Source organism: Cherax quadricarinatus, chromosome 46 (assembly GCF_038502225.1).
Source record: "Cherax quadricarinatus isolate ZL_2023a chromosome 46, ASM3850222v1, whole genome shotgun sequence".
Classification (NCBI taxonomy): Eukaryota; Metazoa; Arthropoda; class Malacostraca; order Decapoda; family Parastacidae; genus Cherax; species Cherax quadricarinatus.
This window is the reverse complement of record NC_091337.1, coordinates 12,471,873-12,492,486: the sequence shown is the minus strand read 5'-3', so window position 1 is coordinate 12,492,486 and position 20,614 is coordinate 12,471,873. Positions and strand designations below refer to the sequence as shown.

The window sequence follows — 20,614 nt, the reverse complement described above, 5'->3', positions numbered from 1 at the left end:
ACTAAATCTAAGCAAGGGGAGGGTGGCTCCATTTCCTCACCAGTGTGAAGGAATCCCTTTAAGGAATTACTTAAATGATGTACCTAATTATTATATTAAAGAATTATATCACACAGCTATTCAGGAATGAGAGGTTATCAGGTTTGCAAAGAGGAAAGGTACTACAGTATCATTATTATTATTATATTTATGGGAAACTGTTAAACCTGTAAAGATCACACAGTACCTGGGAAAAGGGAAGCAATTAGGTTTGCTCGAAGGAGGGGATGTCGCTTTAGGTCCTTAAATCATGTCCTTCACCAGCATCAAATTACTTCCCTAAAGAATAAGATACTTAAGATTGTGATATTGTGATATTTACAAAAGAATCCTAAACCTGTGTCATTCTGTACTCCATGGTACTTAATCATACTGTATTCACAGCTCTTTTTTTTTTTACATACTTTTTGTAATACATCAACCATCTCCCACCAAAGCAGGGTGACCCAAAAAGAAAAACACTTTCACCACTATTCACACATAATCACTGTCTTTGCAGAGGTGCACAGATATGACAATTCAGATGTCACTCCAAACAGCAAATATCCAAAACCTCCTCCTTTAAAGTGCAGACACTGTAGTAGTAAATTTGTTATGTAAAGTATATAAGCTCTAACCTCTGACCAAGGGTTACATTTAGTTTAGAGGTCGGGGAACTGGGGTAAATTACACCAAATGGGGTAAAAATGAAACTCTCAAGAGGTAATGAAGACTCAAAAACATATAAATAAAACTGCACAAAAATTTATTATTGAATGAACGAGACAAATTATTAGTTATAGTGATGAAGGATCAATAAACATATAAATAAAATTGCACAAAAATATATTATTTAATAAGTGAGGCAAATTATGAAAGTTATATTTTTTCAAACAAATGATTTTTAAGCTAGTGGGTAATTTTGCTGTACACAAATTTTTGGGGTAATACCCAAAAAAGTTCGCCAACCTCTGATTTAGTTGCAACATCGAGTAACATCTCTACATTTTCCCTTGGCAGTAAACATTTCTCTTCATCCTGCCAACTCCTAAGAGGTGTTTTTATAAAATTTATGGACTAACCCTGAAATAAATTAGGTAGTATCAAAACATTATTATTTCATTTTTTAATCCCTGGTTCAAATAGGATACACATATGTTCCTACAATAAACAAATACAAATCTCCCTTCTCCCCTTATGGGTGAAGGATAAATATTTACATAAATATACAAATACAATACACACAATGAAATAAAAAGGCAAAACATTTTATGGCATATTCACCTATGCATTTAAACAATCAATCTAATACTGTATAACTGTATACGGTAGATATAAGGGGCTCCACGATAGAAGGGCAATGTTTTGCATTTACAACCTATAAGGATTTACTTCATAAAATCATCCAGGCAGAATCAGTTGGGCATTATTTGCAAGAGTGCATCAAACCATCTACTCTTCTATTTTGATTCCCAGGCTAAACTTAGCAATCTTGCTTGGGAGGAGCAAAGCAAGACATCAAAAAGGATGTTAGCTTTATCGCATTTAAGATATACATAAATTACTGATACAGTAGATGTGCAACTAAAAACCATCACCAGTTCATATCTGGCAGTTATATTTTGATAATGATACAAGTTATTAACAATATTTCAGGAAAAACAAATATCCAAATAAAAGTCAACCAAAACTAGAATAAAAATATTCATATCATTGCCTCTCAAGAATAAATGTATTTGTTATAAAGCTACAAAGAATTTTGTACATAAGAAAATGAAAAAAAACTAACATTACTCAACTACTGGACTGAAATTAATTTTTCTAGGATCTCAAGGGTTCTACAGAACCCACAAACCCATTCCTGTGTGCTCCTATGATCAGTTATAACAAATCAGATAAATAAATAAAAATCACTCCTACCTAGCACAGCCAGAAAATAAGAGAACACAAATATTTATATATGTGCATATGTGTGTATACTGTGTAAGCACATGCATGAGAGATTACCTAGGCATAATTATCTAATGTATTTGTATTTACAGAAGCAGAGCAATACTGGTGATGTTCTGTCTACAGAGTGAAAGTTATTATCTATTTGTAATATCTATTTGTATCTACAGGAGCAGAGCTAAGCTCATAATGTTCCATATTCAGTATTTAATTTATTTAATTTATCATGCAACATTTTTTTTATTACCTCTTGAAATCCATTCCACTGTTCTAAAACTGTTTGTGAAGAAATTTTTATGGTATCATGAAATCTTTATCAACTCTTTTGTACCTTTCTAGTTATCATGTCTGCTTTTTTTCCTCCTATCATATAATGAAGGGATGTCTGATGGTTTTCAGCCTTTGTAATTCTATTTTTTTTTTTTTTTAGCTCTGGGAGCCATTTTAGAGCCTGTATTTTGAATTTTAAGTAGCCTGTCAAAATGTGTTTTTAAGTTACTACCATACCACTACTGCATATTTTATGTTCTATCCAACATCAACTGTAAACAGCTTCTTTAGCATTTCCCCATCCATATGTCTGAAACTTGGTTTAAAGTTGGCCTGTGTTGCATTAATTTCATTAAAATGATCTCATGGCAAAAACTTTTTGTCAGTAATGACTTCTAGGTGTCTACCTCTGTCTAATCCCTTGAATATGTTATAATGCAGTCTGTATATTTTAAGTGGCCCATTTTCACTTTCTCCCTTTTCATTACACAGCACTTATCTACATTAAATTCCATCAATAATCACTCCACTTGCTCAATCTATTCAGTTATTTTTATTGTGTTTGTGTTTTGGGCCCACATATTTTAATCCCACAATACATTAACAATGAAATTCCTGTATGCCTGTTACAAGCTCAGTATATACTACATTTACTGGCTGCATCAAAATACAGTTTAAACAAATGAAAATGTGTTGCATTTGGTCACATAATTTATTACTGAAAACAATTTTACACACTGAAAAGATTTTAAAAAAATCAAGTAGATCCGGGCCGGGACAACACCGCTGAACCTACATTATGGTAAACATACTGTTATTTTTAGTTTATCCTTATTACAGCTTGAGAAACAGGTTCAAGTACAGTATACTTAACAGTGTCCATAAAAAATGTAAAACATTAGGTATGGTAAGGCTTAAAATAATAATTGCAACTTACACTATGACAACAAATTTGAAATGTGTGCTTCTAAAACAAAAATGGAGACAGAGTTGGGAAGGTGAATAAGTAACAAGAAAATCATATGTAGCTTATAGACTGGGTGATCTTTGTCATCTGCAGGAACACACTGTGGAGAATATCAATAACTACCATTTCCCACACTAAAGTATCTTTTCCTAACTACCTATATTCTCCAGTGCCACTTGATGGCCTGCTACATTTTTTCACCTCTATATTACCATTCAACAATATTTTTCCATTCTTTGTCTTTCATATCCTAAGTCATTCCCTCTCAAAGTTTCTCAACTTCTTCTGTCTCATTACCATGTGCTTTCTGAAAGCAATCCTCATTCTTTTACTGTTTCCCTTTTTAAGTGAAAGTCACGGCATCTCACTTATATGGCGGCCAAACTAGCATGTAGAATTGTTTGGCAAGCTTCCATCGCTTGATGATTCCTTTTAACACACACAATGAAATTTCTTGGCAAGACTCTACAACTGGCCACTGCTTCGAGTAAGGAAAGTCCACACGAGGAATAATATACAGTATAAAATGTATAAAATAAATCATAGATAAGAATGACTGCTTATGAGGTAAGGTACAGTATTGGCATTCTGAATGGAAAGAATTGCTAAAAATTACAGTACTATAAAAGGGCCTGTAAGTGATGCAGTATAAATGAAATATGAGGAAAACTAATTAAAACAGAGACAAGAGTGAAATGACAAAGAAATTGTTTTGATGGAGAGCTCTATAGGAATGTGCATATATTACAGTGTGTGGAGGATGTTCTGCATGAGCCAGCCAGCTGTGCCTCAGGAAGTCATACAAAATGTAAAGAAACACAGAACAGGGTTATGATTATTACACTTATTACTGTACTGTGAGGAAGACAGCCACTGATATGAGCAACAGCCATGGTGTGTAGGTATGTTTTATTTTATCAATTTATTAAAGACGTGGAATAATTCCCGGAGAGGTAACTTACAAATCTTGATATTTACAGCATACGTGTCAGTATTTTGTTACTGCATATAAAGAGAACATCATCCATACACTTTCAGTGAGAACTGAGTCACTTGGTATTAATTTATATTTTAAATTTCAGGCTTAATGGTATCTGTTTTTCTCCCATCCTCTTCGTTCATCACTGCCACTTTCGGATCTTTGGTTTTGCATTTTTTTATCTCTTCTCCAGTCTCCATCATGTGGATGATGGCTCTCTCTCTCCCTTATTTCTTCTCTTTGTCCTTTCCTCTCTTTATGATCTCTACCTTCACTTTGTCTCCTATGTTCCCCTCGTTGCTTCCAACGCTCTGTTCCTTTATCATCAGCCTTTACTCTGTCTTCAAAATCATTCCTCTTTCGCTTTGAATCTCTTTCTTGGCTTTCATTTCTTTTCTTTCTCCTGTCTCCTCTGTCTACACTGTCATCTGTCCTATGTTCTTGATCACTTTCATCTTCACTACCATGTCTCTTCTTTTCATCCTTCTTTTCTCTTTTTCTTTGATATCCTGCATCTTCATCATCAACTCTTTTCCTGCTCTCTGATCTTGCATGTTCATTGTGTGTTCCTCTTCTGTCTCCTTCATAATCATCCCTTTGTCTTTCTCTTTTTTCTGAATTTTCACCTTCCTTTATTTCTCTTAAAGAAGCATGATTTCTTTTTCTCTCCTCCCTTTCATGTCTTTCTTCTTTAGGTCTATCTCCACTTTCACTACTACCATCTCTCCTACTCCAATCCTCAATATTCCTCCATCTCTCCCCTCTGTCTCTCTCTTTTATATCATCTAAATCTTCCTCTCTATACCTCACAAAGCTTTCCTCCTCTTCACTTTCACTCTCACTCTTTTTCTTAGTAGAGGCTTTATTATCTCCAGATCTTTCACCCTTCTTGTTAGATTTTGATTTACTTTTATTTAATAAACCTTTTTTCTTAGCCTCTTTCTTTTTTAATTTCTTCTTTTTTCTTCTGTCATCCTCTGAATAAAAAAGAAAGTTGTGTTAGGAACATTATATATGAATAAATGAATACATCTGCAATGAAAAATAGCATATGTGGCAAAAATAAAAAGTAGGGTGGCTCATAGAAGGAAATGTATTTACCATCATTCATTCAACATTTGTCTTACCAGAAGTGTGCAAACACCACAACTCAAATGGCCCTCTGAACTGCAGGCACTGTACTTCCCACCTCCAGAACTCAAACTGCCTTAACCAGTCTTCCTGAATCCCCTGATGTTACCTTGCTCTAACTGACCTACTGTAATACATGAATATGCCTGCTGGATACTCAAGCACCTACTGCAGAACTCTGAGTCTCCTTCATTCTGTGTTGTTCTCCCCAATCTCTTTTATTACATAAAGTGGAAAGGCAAAACTGGAATTATGAAAAAAATTAATGACACTTAAACAACAACACAAAATGTAAACCACTATGTTTTGAGTTAGAGATCTGACTGTAATGCCGTATTTCTGCATTGGACCAGTTGTCATGCACACAACTCAAATCAAATACTTCCCCTCTTATTATTCACACACTCATATTCAGATAGTTGTTATCTGAACAGGATAAAATATGAAGATTCTATGTCAAATTCCTAGAATTTACACTCCTATACACATTATTCAAGGGAAAACATTACTGTATCCACCATTAAGTCTGGTCACAATATTTTAAAGAAGCTCTGGAATAGCATTTAGCCACACTGACTATAATATTACAAGACATTTATACATCAAATATAGTAAAGTATTTTCACAATACAGGAGGGCCCTGCTTATATGGCAGGTTAGGTTCCAGGTTACCACTGTAAAATCAATCACCATTTTTTTCACTTTTAAATTCATATAAATGCCTATCATAAATTAAGTTAGCAATAGAACTAGACGTAAATAGAATAAAAAGTAAAATGCATATACAGTATGCTCATTACTTACCCTAAAATATTTTTGGCTTTACGTAGGGCGAGAGGTGAGTAGTATTTATTGCTGGAAGTCAGAAGATGAAACCAGCCTTTGCTAGCTTCAAATTTATCCTCAGCAGCTACCTTACCTCTCTCAGCCTTCATAGAACTGAAGAGACTTAGACCTTGGACTGGATAATGGCTTAGCTTAAAGGCAGTTGTAACTAGTTTGATCTTCACTCCACAATAAAGTTATCATATTTTCTTATAACTTTCATGTTCAATTATGTAGCACTTAATTTCCTGCAACACTTTTTCCTTAGATGTCATTGTAACACAAAAATAATATATAATATACTGATGAACTGTTGGAGTGTGAACAGGATAATATTTAGTGAAGGGATTCAGGGAAACCAGTTATTTTTATATAGCCAGACTGAGTACTGGGAATGGAAAGTACAATGCCTGCACTTTAAAGGAGGGGTTTGGAATATTGGCAGTTTGGAGGGATATGTTATATATCTTTATATATGCTTTTAAACTGTTGTATCTGGGTGCCTCTGCAAAAACAGTGATTACGTATGAGTGAGGTGAAAGTGTTGAATAATGATGACAATATTTTCTTTTTGGGGATTTTCTTTCCTTTTGGGTCACCCTGCCTCAGTGGGAAGCGGCCAACCTGTTAAGAGGAGAAGAAAAAAAAAAAAAAAAAAAACTTTAAAACACATAAAACTTTGGAAAGTTTCCAGACGGTACCAGGAGATGCAGAGCTCACAGCAACACGCCCAGGTTCAGTTGTAGAAATAAATATTATTATTATTATTTCCTTTTTTTAATATGTCTGCCATCTCCCACCGAGGCAGGTTAACCCAAAAAAGAAATGCTTCACCATCATTCACATATAATCACTGTCTTTGCAGAGGTGCCCATATATGACAGTTTAAATGTCACTCCAAACAGCCAATATCCCAAATCCCTCCTTTAAAGTGAAGACATTGTACTTCCCACCTCCAGGACTCAAGTCTAGCTAACTGGGTTCCCTGAATCCCTTCAAGTTTATTTTAGCATGATACATGTTTGTACAAAAGAGTGTAACAATTTGGTGAACATGCCAAAAGCCCCTTTATATGCAAAGCATTTCAGGCATACTTAAGACTAACTTAAGATTAATAAGGCAATAACAGTGCAGTAATTTTACATATGGTCATTAGGTAAGTTACAATGAATACAAGAAAAGTGAATGTTCAACTAGTTCACACTATATGGCTTTAGTAAGTTCAGTAGAGATTAATTACAGTTTTGATATAGTTTATAAAAAAATACAGTATTACAATTTAGCACAATTTAAAACAATGAAGCTGAAAGAAATTTAAGTTTGAAGTAATGAGTAAATGGTTGAGCAATCATCAAGCACAATATACAATAATGAAACTGAAACAATTTTAAGTTTGAAGTAAATGATCAAATAGTTGAGCAGTGTTAAAAATTATTTAGGAGTTTTTCTTGAGGAACTTTTGAGTAACTGGTAGGTATTGTTTGTCTGGTTAATTTTGGGTGATGAGGTAATTTCTAAGTAGGGCCTTAAATTGATTAGCAGGCAGGGGTCCTTTAGTGTGTTCTGGCAATGAATCCCAGAATTCAGGCCCTTTATGTGCATAGCATTGTTGCATAGGGAGAGATGGACATGAGGGATATCAAAGAGTGATTTGTGTCATGTATTATGCCTGTGTATTCTGTTGTAGTTATCAAGGAGGAGTTTGAGAGGAGGGTTAATATTTGAGTATAATGTTCTGCTATGTATGATAATTTAGGTAACTGTATTTTTGTGTACCTGTACCTGAATACACTTACTAATGCAGAGGTCAGACAATTTGAAGTAGTCAATGGGTCAGACTAAACGCTATTAATACCTGTCCACTTTTGGTTCAAACACGTACAATGGCATGAGTTTGTGAAGCACTTACCCCACAATACAAACACACTTACACTGTGTATAAGTTTTCTTCACGTTAGTACAGTAGGATAAATAAATAGCTACCAGTGAAGGCATATGAAAGTAATAATTTTCTACAGTTACTCCTAGTAATACCACTGTGTACACATATTTTCTGTTAGACTAGAGAAAACAGTTCTTTCTATCACTCATACAAGCCACCTGGTAACCACATCTCATATTTGTCAATTTTTCTTCTGTGGTTGTATATAACATGTTTATATGTATTTACATGTTAATGTATAAAGGTAGAAAGTTGAAAGTGAACATAGATAAGAGTAAGGTGATGAGAGCATCAATTTATTATTTTTTATTATCACACTGGCCGATTCCCACCAAGGCAGGGTGGCCCGAAAAAGAAAAACTTTCACCATCATTCACTCCATCACTGTCTTGCCAGAAGGGTGCTTTACACTACAGTTTTTAAACTGCAACATTAACACCCCTCCTTCAGAGTGCAGGCACTGTACTTCCCATCTCCAGGACTCAAGTCCGGCCTGCCGGTTTCCCTGAATCCCTTCATAAATGTTACTTTGCTCACACTCCAAAAGCACGTTAAGTATTAAAAACCATTTGTCTCCATTCACTCCTATCAAACACGCTCACGCATGCCTGCTGGAAGTCCAAGCCCCTCGCACACAAAACCTCCTTTACCCCCTCCCTCCAACCTTTCCTAGGCCGACCCCTACCCCGCCTTCCTTCCACTACAGACTGATACACTCTTGAAGTCATTCTGTTTCGCTCCATTCTCTCTACATGTCCGAACCACCTCAACAACCCTTCCTCAGCCCTCTGGACAACAGTTTTGGTAATCCCGCACCTCCTCCTAACTTCCAAACTACGAATTCTCTGCATTATATTCACACCACACATTGCCCTCAGACATGACATCTCCACTGCCTCCAGCCTTCTCCTCGCTGCAACATTCATCACCCATGCTTCACACCCATATAAGAGCGTTGGTAAAACTATACTCTCATACATTCCCCTCTTTGCCTCCAAGGACAACGTTCTTTGTCTCCACAGACTCCTAAGTGCACCACTCACTCTTTTTCCCTCATCAATTCTATGATTCACCTCATCTTTCATAGACCCATCTGCTGACACGTCCACTCCCAAATATCTGAATACGTTCACCTCCTCCATACTCTCTCCCTCCAATCTGATATTCAATCTTTCATCACCTAATCTTTTTGTTATCCTCATAACCTTACTCTTTCCTGTATTCACCTTTAATTTTCTTCTTTTGCACACCCTACCAAATTCATCCACCAATCTCTGCAACTTCTCTTCAGAATCTCCCAAGAGCACAGTGTCATCAGCAAAGAGCAGCTGTGACAACTCCCACTTTGTGTGTGATTCTTTATCTTTTAACTCCACGCCTCTTGCCAAGACCCTTGCATTTACTTCTTTTACAACCCCATCAATAAATATATTAAACAACCACGGTGACATAACACATCCTTGTCTAAGGCCTACTTTTACTAGGAAAAAATTTCCCTCTTTCCTACATACTCTAACTTGAGCCTCACTATCCTCGTAAAAACTCTTCACTGCTTTCAGTAACCTAACTCCTACACCATACACTTGCAAAATCTGCCACATTGCCCCCCTATCCACCCTGTCATACGCCTTTTCCAAATCCATAAATGCCACAAAGACCTCTTTAGCCTTATCTAAATACTGTTCACTTATATGTTTCACTGTAAACACCTGGTCCACACACCCCCTACCTTTCCTAAAGCGTCCTTGTTCATCTGCTATCCTATTTTCCGTCTTACTCTTAATTCTTTCAATTATAACTCTACCATACACTTTACCAGGTATACTCAACAGACTTATCCCCCTATAATTTTTGCACTCTCTTTTATCCCCTTTGCCTTTATACAAAGGAACTATGCATGCTCTCTGCCAATCCCTAGGTACCTTACCCTCTTCCATACATTTATTAAATAATAGTTCCAACCACTCCAAAACTATATCCCCACCTGCTTTTAACATTTCTATCTTTATCCCATCAATCCCAGCTGCCTTACCCCCTTTCATTTTACCTACTGCCTCACGAACTTCCCCCACACTCACAACTGGCTCTTCCTCACTCCTACAAGATGTTGTTCCTCCTTGCCCTATACACGAAATCACAGCTTCCCTATCTTCATCAACATTTAACAATTCCTCAAAATATTCCCTCCATCTTCCCAATACCTCTAACTCTCCATTTAATAACTCTCCTCTCCTATTTTTAACTGACAAATCCATTTGTTCTCTAGGCTTTCTTAACTTGTTAATCTCACTCCAAAACTTTTTCTTATTTTCAACAAAATTTGTTGATAACATCTCACCCACTCTCTCATTTGCTCTCTTTTTACATTGCTTCACCACTCTCTTAACCTCTCTCTTTTTCTCCATATACTCTTCCCTCCTTGCATCACTTCTACTTTGTAAAAACTTCTCATATGCTAACTTTTTCTCCCTTACTACTCTCTTTACATCATCATTCCACCAATTGCTCCTCTTCCCTCCTGCACCCACTTTCCTGTAACCACAAACTTCTGCTGAACACTCTAACACTACATTTTTAAACCTACCCCATACCTCTTCGACCCCATTGCCTATGCTCTCATTAGCCCATCTATCCTCCAATAGCTGTTTATATCTTACCCTAACTGCCTCCTCTTTTAGTTTATAAACCTTCACCTCTCTCTTCCCTGATGCTTCTATTCTCTTTGTATCCCATCTACCTTTTACTCTCAGTGTAGCTACAACTAGAAAGTGATCTGATATATCTGTGGCCCCTCTATAAACATGTACATCCTGAAGTCTACTCAAGTCTTTTATCTACCAATACATAAAACAACAAACTACTGTCATTTCGCCCTACATCATATCTTGTATACTTATTTATCCTCTTTTTCTTAAAATATGTATTACCTATAACTAAACCCCTTTCTATACAAAGTTCAATCAAAGGGCTCCCATTATCATTTACACCTGGCACCCCAAACTTACCTACCACACCCTCTCTAAAAGTTTCTCCTACTTTAGCATTCAGGTCCCCTACCACAATTACTCTCTCACTTGGTTCAAAGGCTCCTATACATTCACTTAACATCTCCCAAAATCTTTCTCTCTCCTCTGCATTCCTCTCTTCTCCAGGTCCATACACGCTTATTATGACCCACTTCTCGCATTAAACCTTTACTTTAATCCACATAATTCTTGAATTTACACATTCATATTCTCTTTTCTCCTTCCATAACTGATCATTTAACATTACTGCTACCCCTTCCTTTGCTCTAACTCTCTCAGATACTCCAGATTTAATCCCATTTATTTCCCCCCACTGAAACTCTCCTACCCCCCTTCAGCTTTGTTTCGCTTAGGGCCAGGACATCCAACTTCTTTTCATTCATAACATCAGCAATCATCTGTTTCTTGTCATCCGCACTACATCCACACACATTTAAGCATCCCAGTTTTATAAAGTTTTTCTTCTTCTCTTTTTTAGTAAATGTCTACAGGACAAGGGGTTACTAGCCCACTGCTCCCGGCATTTTAGTCGCCTCATACGACACGCATGGCTTACGGAGGAAAGATTCTTTTCCACTTCCCCATGGACAATAGAAGAAATAAAGAAGAACAAGAGCTATTTAGAAAAGGGAGAAAAACCTAGATGTATGTATATATATATATGTATGTGCGTGTCTGTGAAGTGTGACCAAAGTGTAAGTAGGAGTAGCAAGATATCCCTGTTATCTAGCGTGTTTATGAGACAGAAAAAGAAACCAGCAATCCTACCATCATGCAAAACAGTTACAGGTTTTTGTTTCACAGTCATCTGGCAGGATGGTAGTACTTCCCTGGGTGGTTGCTGTCTACCAACCTACTACCTACTCTAGAGTATCAAATGATTTAGAAAAAGAAAAATTGGATATCACATTGGAGAGGAGTATGGAAGAAGTGAATGTTTTCAGATATTTGGGAGTTAACTTGTCAGCGGATGGGTTTATGAAGGATGAGGTTAACCATAAAATTGATGAAGGAAAAAAGGTGAGTGGTGCATTGAGATATCTATGGAGACAAAAAAAAACATTATCCATGGAGGCAAAGAAGGGAATGTACAAAAGTGTAGTTGTACCAACACTCTTATATGGGTGTGAAGCTTGGGTTGCTAATGCTGCAGTGGGAGGCAGCTGGAGGCAGTGGAGATGTTCTGTCTAAGGGCAATGTGTGGTGCAAATATTATGTAGAGAATTTGGAGTGTGGAAATTAGGAGGTGTGGAGTTACTAAAAGTATTAGTCAGAGGGCTGAAGAGGGATTATTGAGGTGGTTTGGTCATTTAGAGAGACTGGATCAAAGTAGAATGACTTGGAGAGTGTATAAATCTGTAGGGAAAGGAAGCCAGGGTAGGGGTTGTCCTCGAAAAGGTTGGAGGGAGTGGGTAAAGGAGATTTTGTGGGCAAGGGGCTTGGACTTCCAGCAAACACGTGCGAGCGTGTTAGATAGGAATGGAGACGAATGGTTTTTGGGACCTGACGAGCTGGAGTGTGAGCAGGGCAACATTTAGTGAAGGGATTCAGGGAAACCGGTTATTTTTATATAGCTGAACTTGAGTACTGGAAATGGAAAGTACAATGCCTGTACTTTAAAGGAGATGTTTAGGATATTGGCAGTTTGGAGGGGTAAGTTATATATGCTTCTAAACTGTTGTATGAGTGCCTCTGCAAAGACAGTGATTATGTATGAGTGAGATGAAAGTGTTGAATGATGATGAAAGCATTTTCTTTTTGGAGATTTTTTCTTTTTGGGTCACCCTGCCTCGGTGGGAGATGGCTGACTTGTTGAGACAGACAGACACACACAGACACACACACAGGGAGAGTGACCTAGTAGCGACCAGTGAAGAGGCAGGGCCAGGAGCTAGGACTCAACCCCTGCAACCTCAACTAGGTGAGTACACACACACACACACACACACACACACACACACACACACACACACACACACACACACACACACACACACACACGCGCACACACACAAATTTCGTAGCGTGTTTCTTATATAATTTTGAAAAAATATCATAGATGGATTAATGAAAATGTATATTAACATAATATATAACATTTAACCCTTAAATGGTCCAAACAGATCGACGTTCAAATTCGTATTGCTACAAAAGTAGATCTACTTTTTTTTACATATTTTCAAATAAAACAAAAAAAAATGTAGATAAAAGTTTTTTTTTACATGTTTTCAAATGTAAAACAAAAAAGATCTACATTTTTTTACGTACGTTCAGATGTTGAAAAAACGTATATATACGTTTGGACCGTTTAAGGGTTAATGTGCCTCAGTATTATTATTATTATTATTATTATTATTATTATTATTATTATTATTATTATGGCATCAAGACTAGCGAGACACTCAACAGTGATTTAAATGTGTACCTGCATGCCAGCACAGTGTGTATGTTTATTTAGGTACAGGTACAGATAAGTATATTATCACAGTATACATGTATATAAAATATGCAGAAAACGATTCTCTACCATTTCATAAGAAAAAATAACAAATTTTTTTTTTTTAAATTCTTGGACCCTGGTGCGCACTTTGAAATTTGGCCTCTGGACCCTGAAAGGGTTAAAAACACTTGAAATTTTGGAAAGTTTCCAGACATACTCGAGAGATGTGGAGCTCACAGAGAATGTAAACAAACAGAATGGTTTGAGGACACTGTAACAGTGAACCCCTGGTTTTCAGCCAGTGCAGAAATTGTACAATTCGGATTTCTAGCACTTTTTTCAGTGAAATTTCCCCCTGGGTTTTGTACATCGACTTGGAAATTCACTGTACCAGATGCGTCCGCCTGGGCCGCTCATACATTCGTGACTCACTCTTGGGCACGTTAAATGTCTTATTTTACGTTAATATAAACATTTTCATTAATCCATCAATGATATTTTCTTAAAAATTATGTAAGAAAATGTTAAATAGCATATAAACATGCCTTTGTTACTCATGCACTAAGAGTGACCACAGTATTACTAATAGTACGTAATAGTAATCACTCTTGGGCACATTAAATGTCTTATTTTAGGTTAATATAGACATTTTCATTAATCCATCTATGATATTTTCTTCAAAATTATACTATAAGAAACACGTTACATAGCATACAAACATGCAATGTTTATATGCTATCGAGGGGTCGGTGGAGGGTAAACATTACGTTTTCTCTCGTCCAGCTTCAGAGAAAACACGTATGAATCTGCGTTGGCCCAGTAACCAACCGCCCTCAACCCTTTGACTGTCGCAAGCCCATTTCTGAAACTGTCATTGTCGCAAAATTTTTGGAAAAAAACAAAAAAATTCCTTATGAAATGATAGAGAATCTTTTCCCGATGCTAATGACACCAAAAGTACGAAATTTGATCAAAAACTTATGGAATTATGCTCCCGCAAAGTTAGCGATCTTGGTAATATATAGGCATCGGCGATTTCGCCGACTTTAAGCCCTATTTTCGGCCAATTCCATTGCTCCAGTTGACCAAACTCATAGCTATTTCTTTAAAACTCCATTTTTTCTATCAACTGAGTACAAGAAACCGCCCATTTACCGATTTCAACTACCCAATAAAGTGGTCAGAAATTGGCAATTTGGCCAATTTCACATAAATTAAAAAGATGCCAATTTCAAAATAGGGTCCAAAATAAACAATGCAGACATTCTTGGCACTAAAATAACATATCCTCTGCTCATTAGTCACGTCTCCAGGCCCCTCTTACATTACTCTTGCTTCCTATTTTGATTTTCTATTCACACAAAAATAGATTTACTGTTATGCAGACTACAGCATTATTGTAAAAATGGTATAAATAATATCAGTAGATTAGTGAAAGAATATCAGACTCCCCAGTTGACGTGTATTGGACATGTGTTGTAATTTGCTTACTCTTGAACATTGGTAAAAATCGAACATTTCCGCTACTTTGAGCTCAATTTCAAGGTCGTTTTCATCATGAAACTAGTTAAAATCATCTCTATTTCTGTAATATGCTTTTGATTCTATCAAATGAGACCAAGAAAACGAGAATACAACCATAATTACTACATGAAAAATACACCTCAAAGTCGGCATTTAAATTCAAAAACACGATCGGAGTTTTTTTTTTCCTCATTATGCACTGCGTGCTGCAGGATTTTTTTTATACAGTGCACACTGACCACAAAGACCCATTCTCTCACATACTGAGTAAATATACATCCAAAACACTGGCTCCTAAGACGTGTATATATGGCCGAAACAGTCAAAGGGTTAATAGTACATAAGGCTTTTGTTTGCAATTCTCAGCATGAATTATTCATTACTTCTCCCTTCGTTTATGGCATCTAAAGGTAGTTGTTAGAAACAATTAAACTCAGCGAACATGGTATGTCGATAGTAATAATAGGCTATAGGCCGCAGTGTATGTAGTTATATGCCTGGGACGTAGTCCCTCTGGGACTACAAATAAATACTACTCGCCATGTATGTAATGTTCATTTATCATTAAAATTTGGCATTTATATTTATTTTTCTTTGTTTTCTGTATGTAAAACTACAGTTATTCTCCATAAAATGTATTTTTTTTTTTTTAATATTTTTGGGTATCTGAAGCAGATTAATTGGATTTACATTATTTCTTATGGGAAATATTACTTCGGTTTTCGGCCATTTCGGATTTAAGTCAACCTTCTGGAATGGATTAATTACGAAAACTGGGGGTCTACTGTAATTTGAAATGTTCATATTAGTGAATAACCGTAAAGTAAAGATCCATAAAGTGGGACCCTCCTGTAGTGAATATTTTAACTTACCTGAAGTGTCTTCAGAGTCACTTGATGATGAATCTGAGCTATCACTACTGCTGTCTGAAGAACTGTCTGAACTGCTGCTGCTACTGCTACTACTAGTGGTGGTGGTAGTGGTGGTGGTGGTTGTGCTGCTATCACTTTCACTGCTACTGTCACTGCTGCTGTCACTATCACTCTTGTTACTATCATTTTTATTTAATTGCTGCTGCACGGGTGCCACTACAGCTGTTGGTTTTGGCTGTAATTAAAATAAATTACCATAAATCATAATATACAACAAAGAATCAACAATCATATGCTGTATTTCAAATGGTATATACATATAAACTCATCTAAAATTTTATTCTTACAACATGCACCTTCCCTGTTAATATATTATTAACCACCAAATTTACACCAATAAAATAGCCAAATAACTTTGTACAAAGTTTCCAGTTACAGATGATTTAAAAATATCAATTTCAACTTATAATAACAAGGCTTGTGTTTGAATTTATAGTATTTACTTAAGAGAAAAACATTAATTTTTAAAAACCATTGTCAGTGGTTTACAAACTATGGTGCAAGAACCCCCAGGGTGCACCCTTTGACTGTTTATGCCGTATAAATACGTTTTACGCACCACTGTTTCTGATGTATATATACTCAATAATTCTAGCGGCTTCAAATCAAGCGGGAGAAAGCTGGTAGGCCCACATGTGAGAGAATGGGTCTGTGTGGTCACTGTGCACCACATAAAAAAAATCCTGCAGCACACAGTGTGTAATGAGAAAAAAAAAAAACTGATCGTTTTTTTTTTATTAATGCGCCGACTTTGAGGTGTATTTTCGTATAGTATTTATTGTTGTATTCGCGTTTTCATGGTCTTAGGTGATAAAATGGAAAACATATTACAGAAATAGAGATGTTTTTCATTACTTTGACGATGAAAACGACCTTGAAACTGAGCTCAAAGTAGTGGAAATGTTCGATTTTTACCAATGTTCAGGAGTAAACAAATCACATCACACGTCCAATACACGTCAACTGGGGAATCTAATATTCTTTCACTAGTGCACTGATATTATTTATACCAATTTTACAATAATGCAGTAGTCTGCATAACAGTAAATTTTGTATTTTTGTGTATGAATAAAAAATCAAAATAGAAAGCAATAATAATACAAGAGGGGGCCTAGAGATGTGACTAATGAACAGAGGATATGTTATTTTAGTGCCAAGAATGTCTACCTTGTTTATTCTGGACCCTATTTTGAAATTGGCATCTTTTTTATTTTGCGTGAAATTGGCCAAATTGCCAATTTCTGACTACTATATTGGGTAGTTCAAATTGTTAAATGGGTGGTTTCTTGTACTCAGCTGATAGATAAAATGGAGTTCTAAAGAAATAGCTATGAGTTTGGTCAACTGGAACAACGGAATTGGCTGAAAACAGGGCTCAAAGTCGGCGAAATCACCGATACGCATATGTCGCCGAGACCGCTAACTTCGCGGGAGCATAATTCCGTGAGTTTTCAAACAAATTTCGAACTTTTGGTGTCATTACCATCGGGGAAAAGATTCTCTATCATTTCATAAGGAAAAATAATTTTTTTTTTTCAAAAATTTATCGACATAGAATGACAGTTTCAGAAAGGGGCCTGCGACAGTCAAAGGGTTAAGGGTGTGGGAAAAAATTTCATAACAGGTATTCACATTTAATTTACTGTATTGTATACTGTCATACTCCTTCCCTCCAATATATATAGTCTCTCGCTGTCTATATATTTTGATACTCTCATCACTTTGCTCTTTCCTATATTCACTTTTAATTTCCTTCCTTTACATACCCTACCCCATTCTTTTGTCAACCTTTGCAACCTCTCTTCAGAATTTCCCCAAGAGAACTTTGTCATCAAGATAAAAGCAACAGTGACAACTCCCACTCTGAACGAAAATCATTATCTATCACTCTCACACCTCTCCCCAACAGTCATAGTACAGGTATATGAATTTAAATTTTTATGAAGCAATGCCTTATATTAAATGAATTAATTTCCTGTCACCTTTTATTCTTCCTAAAAAAATTGCATTGAACCTTCTACAATAACTAGATTTAATCTATTTAGTGAACAAATGATATATGCATGATTTTGTGAAAGAGGACAGTGTGTATTTACCTGAGTACGAAGAAATTCTCGTAGTCCATCTGTGAGGCCACCTAAACCACATGATGTAAAAAAGTTTATCGCAAATCGAGTGTTACGTGGGTTGTCTCGAGGTAACAAACCCTCAAAAGCAGGAGCGAGTGTTGGATCCCGTAGCCTCTCATTAAGTTTTGCTAAACTCATGAACTCTGCAAGCTCCTGTAAATCATTAAATATCAGTACTGTATTAAGCAAATTAATTTATTAACAAAATTATAATTCATATAAAGTTAAGAAACTTCAGATATATAAAGTACAGAATAATTTTGCATTCACAGGAAAGTTTCACATGAATACAGCGTCTCCTCACTTAACAACGGAGATAGGGACCTAAGACCCTGTCGGTAAACGAATTTGTCGCTAAACGAGGAGCATACTATAATGGTAGTGGATTTGTGTCAACCATCTTTGATATTGTTTTAATGTCACCTTGACACCATTTATAACATTTCTAGTATATTTTTAAATGTTTATACAGCAGTGTACCGTATATTGTAATAAACAGAATTGAGGAAATCAGCTCTAACATACATTATTTAGGTATAAATACTGGTCAGAGAGCCCATTGTAAGTCCGAGGCGCCAGTAAAGGAGTACGTCACTAAGTGAGGAGAGGCTGTATTTGATGCTAAACTGCTATGTATTATATGATAAGTAATACACACTGTATAGAGAAGTGTTAAAAAAAAATACAGGCATTTCCACACTTATGATCTAACTGGTTTCAGGAGAGCCATCACCAGTTGCTCTATTGAAAACTGAACCATCATTTCCCATAAGTGTAATACGTACTATAAATAGAGGTTCTATTCCTAGAAACCAATTGCATATGCTAAGAATTTTTTAACGGGTTATTTTTTTAACATAACAGCTGTCTAGCAACAGGTAGGGTAAACCCTCACCTCAAAAAGGAAAATGCATTCATCATTCATTCATTCATTCATTCAATAGCTGCCTTGCCAGAGGTGTGAATATATCACAATTTAAATGTCCGTGCAAACTGCAGCCCCTCCACCCTTCCCTTTGAGTGTAGGCACTGCACTTCTCACCTTAAAAGATAAAAAGATAAAGATTTTATTTCTTTGTAAAGATTACAATGTGTAATTACAATTTTGGTTTGCTAAGTACAAAGAAAGCCACTATCATGCCAGGGCATTTTGGGCAGACCAATCCTAGTATAAAATAACTATTTAAATCTAGACAAGATAAGAGTGGTTAACTTTTTAATATATTTTTATTTAATCTAGTACTAATACAAACCATACCACGGGTGGGGTTTGAACCCACGGTCAGAGTGTCTCAAAACTCCAGACCATCGCGTCAGCCACTGGGCCAGCTCGCTTCAACAAGATTCATCCAAATAGGTATATTTCTACACCACAGAAAGGTTAGCACAGGCACCACTGTGACCACATATGCAAGTTTTTACAAACGAATCTCCTGCTAGCATGGCCATGATGAACTCTAGCTCAAGTTCCCTCAAAGCCGTCAACATGACTCACGAAATTGTAATGACACGTGATATGGTTTGTTTACAATCGTGTCATTACGATTTCGCGAGTCGTGTTGACAGCTTTGAGCTGGTATTCATCCGCACAGCAGCTTTTTGTTGGGTTATTAAAGGCTTAAGGAGGTTGATTGTGGTTGATCCCCAGGCACAAATACCAAAGGTGAGTTAGGGATATATTAAAGAGTGGTATAGGGTAAGGAGTGTCACTTGGGGTACATAGTATCATATCTTGGAAAGGATGCCTACTGATTTGGGAATTTTCTTGGATATATGCTGGATGTGGGAATGAAATTTAAGATTACAGTCAAGGAGAAGACCTAGAAATTTACCCTGTGTGTCTTGTAATAGGGGAACCATTTATCGATATATTAACTTGGATATTTAAGGCTCTGTTTCCAAACAGCATGAAGTACATTTTGTCTATGTTGAGAGTGAATTTGTTGGTCATCATCCAAGTACATATTTTTAGCAGCTCGTTGTTTACAGTGTCTGTAAGTATAGCTGGGTTTGAGTGGGAGTAGACATAAGTATTGTCAACTGCATTGGGGAGATCACTGATGTAGATGAAAAAGAAGAGTGGGCCTAGGACACTACCCTGGGGCACTCTGACAGCTACAGGCTGGACTTTTGTCCGGTTAACAGGTTTCCCTGAATTCTTTCATAAATGTTACCTTGCTCACATTAAAACAAACCACTTGTTTCCACTCACTCTGTTATCATGGAATGGAAAAATCATACATTTAAGAATGGGAGAGAAAAACTGAGCAGTCTTAAGTTGGGAATCACCTGTATTTACTGGTCTTAAAGGTATATAACAAAAGAGAGTGAATATGACAGTTTGTTGAGCTAAGATTAGGAAATTATCATCAAAGGGTTTTTAGTCATACTGTATAATGTGCAAGTGTGAACTTTATCAAAATCAATACCTCACATATGAGACAAAATAAATGAATTAGAAAATTTTTATGACATAAAGCA

General features: G+C 36.3%; 1 protein-coding gene across 2 annotated transcripts in view; it reads right to left on the bottom strand.

Annotated features, from left to right (window-relative positions):
• Nucleotides 1-761: 761 nt before the first annotated feature.
• Nucleotides 762-20,614, bottom strand: part of ncm (pre-mRNA-splicing factor nucampholin) — a 39,156-nt gene continuing 19,303 nt past the window's right edge. For both annotated transcript variants that reach the window (XM_053788056.2, XM_053788057.2), the window contains exons 3-5: nt 18,101-18,286; nt 15,945-16,179; nt 762-5,161 (exon numbers count right to left, since the gene is read on the bottom strand). In XM_053788056.2, coding sequence (XP_053644031.2) covers nt 4,290-5,161; nt 15,945-16,179; nt 18,101-18,286 — 1,293 coding nt within the window. In that variant the 3' untranslated portion in view covers nt 762-4,289. The remainder of the gene's footprint in view (nt 5,162-15,944; nt 16,180-18,100; nt 18,287-20,614) is intronic.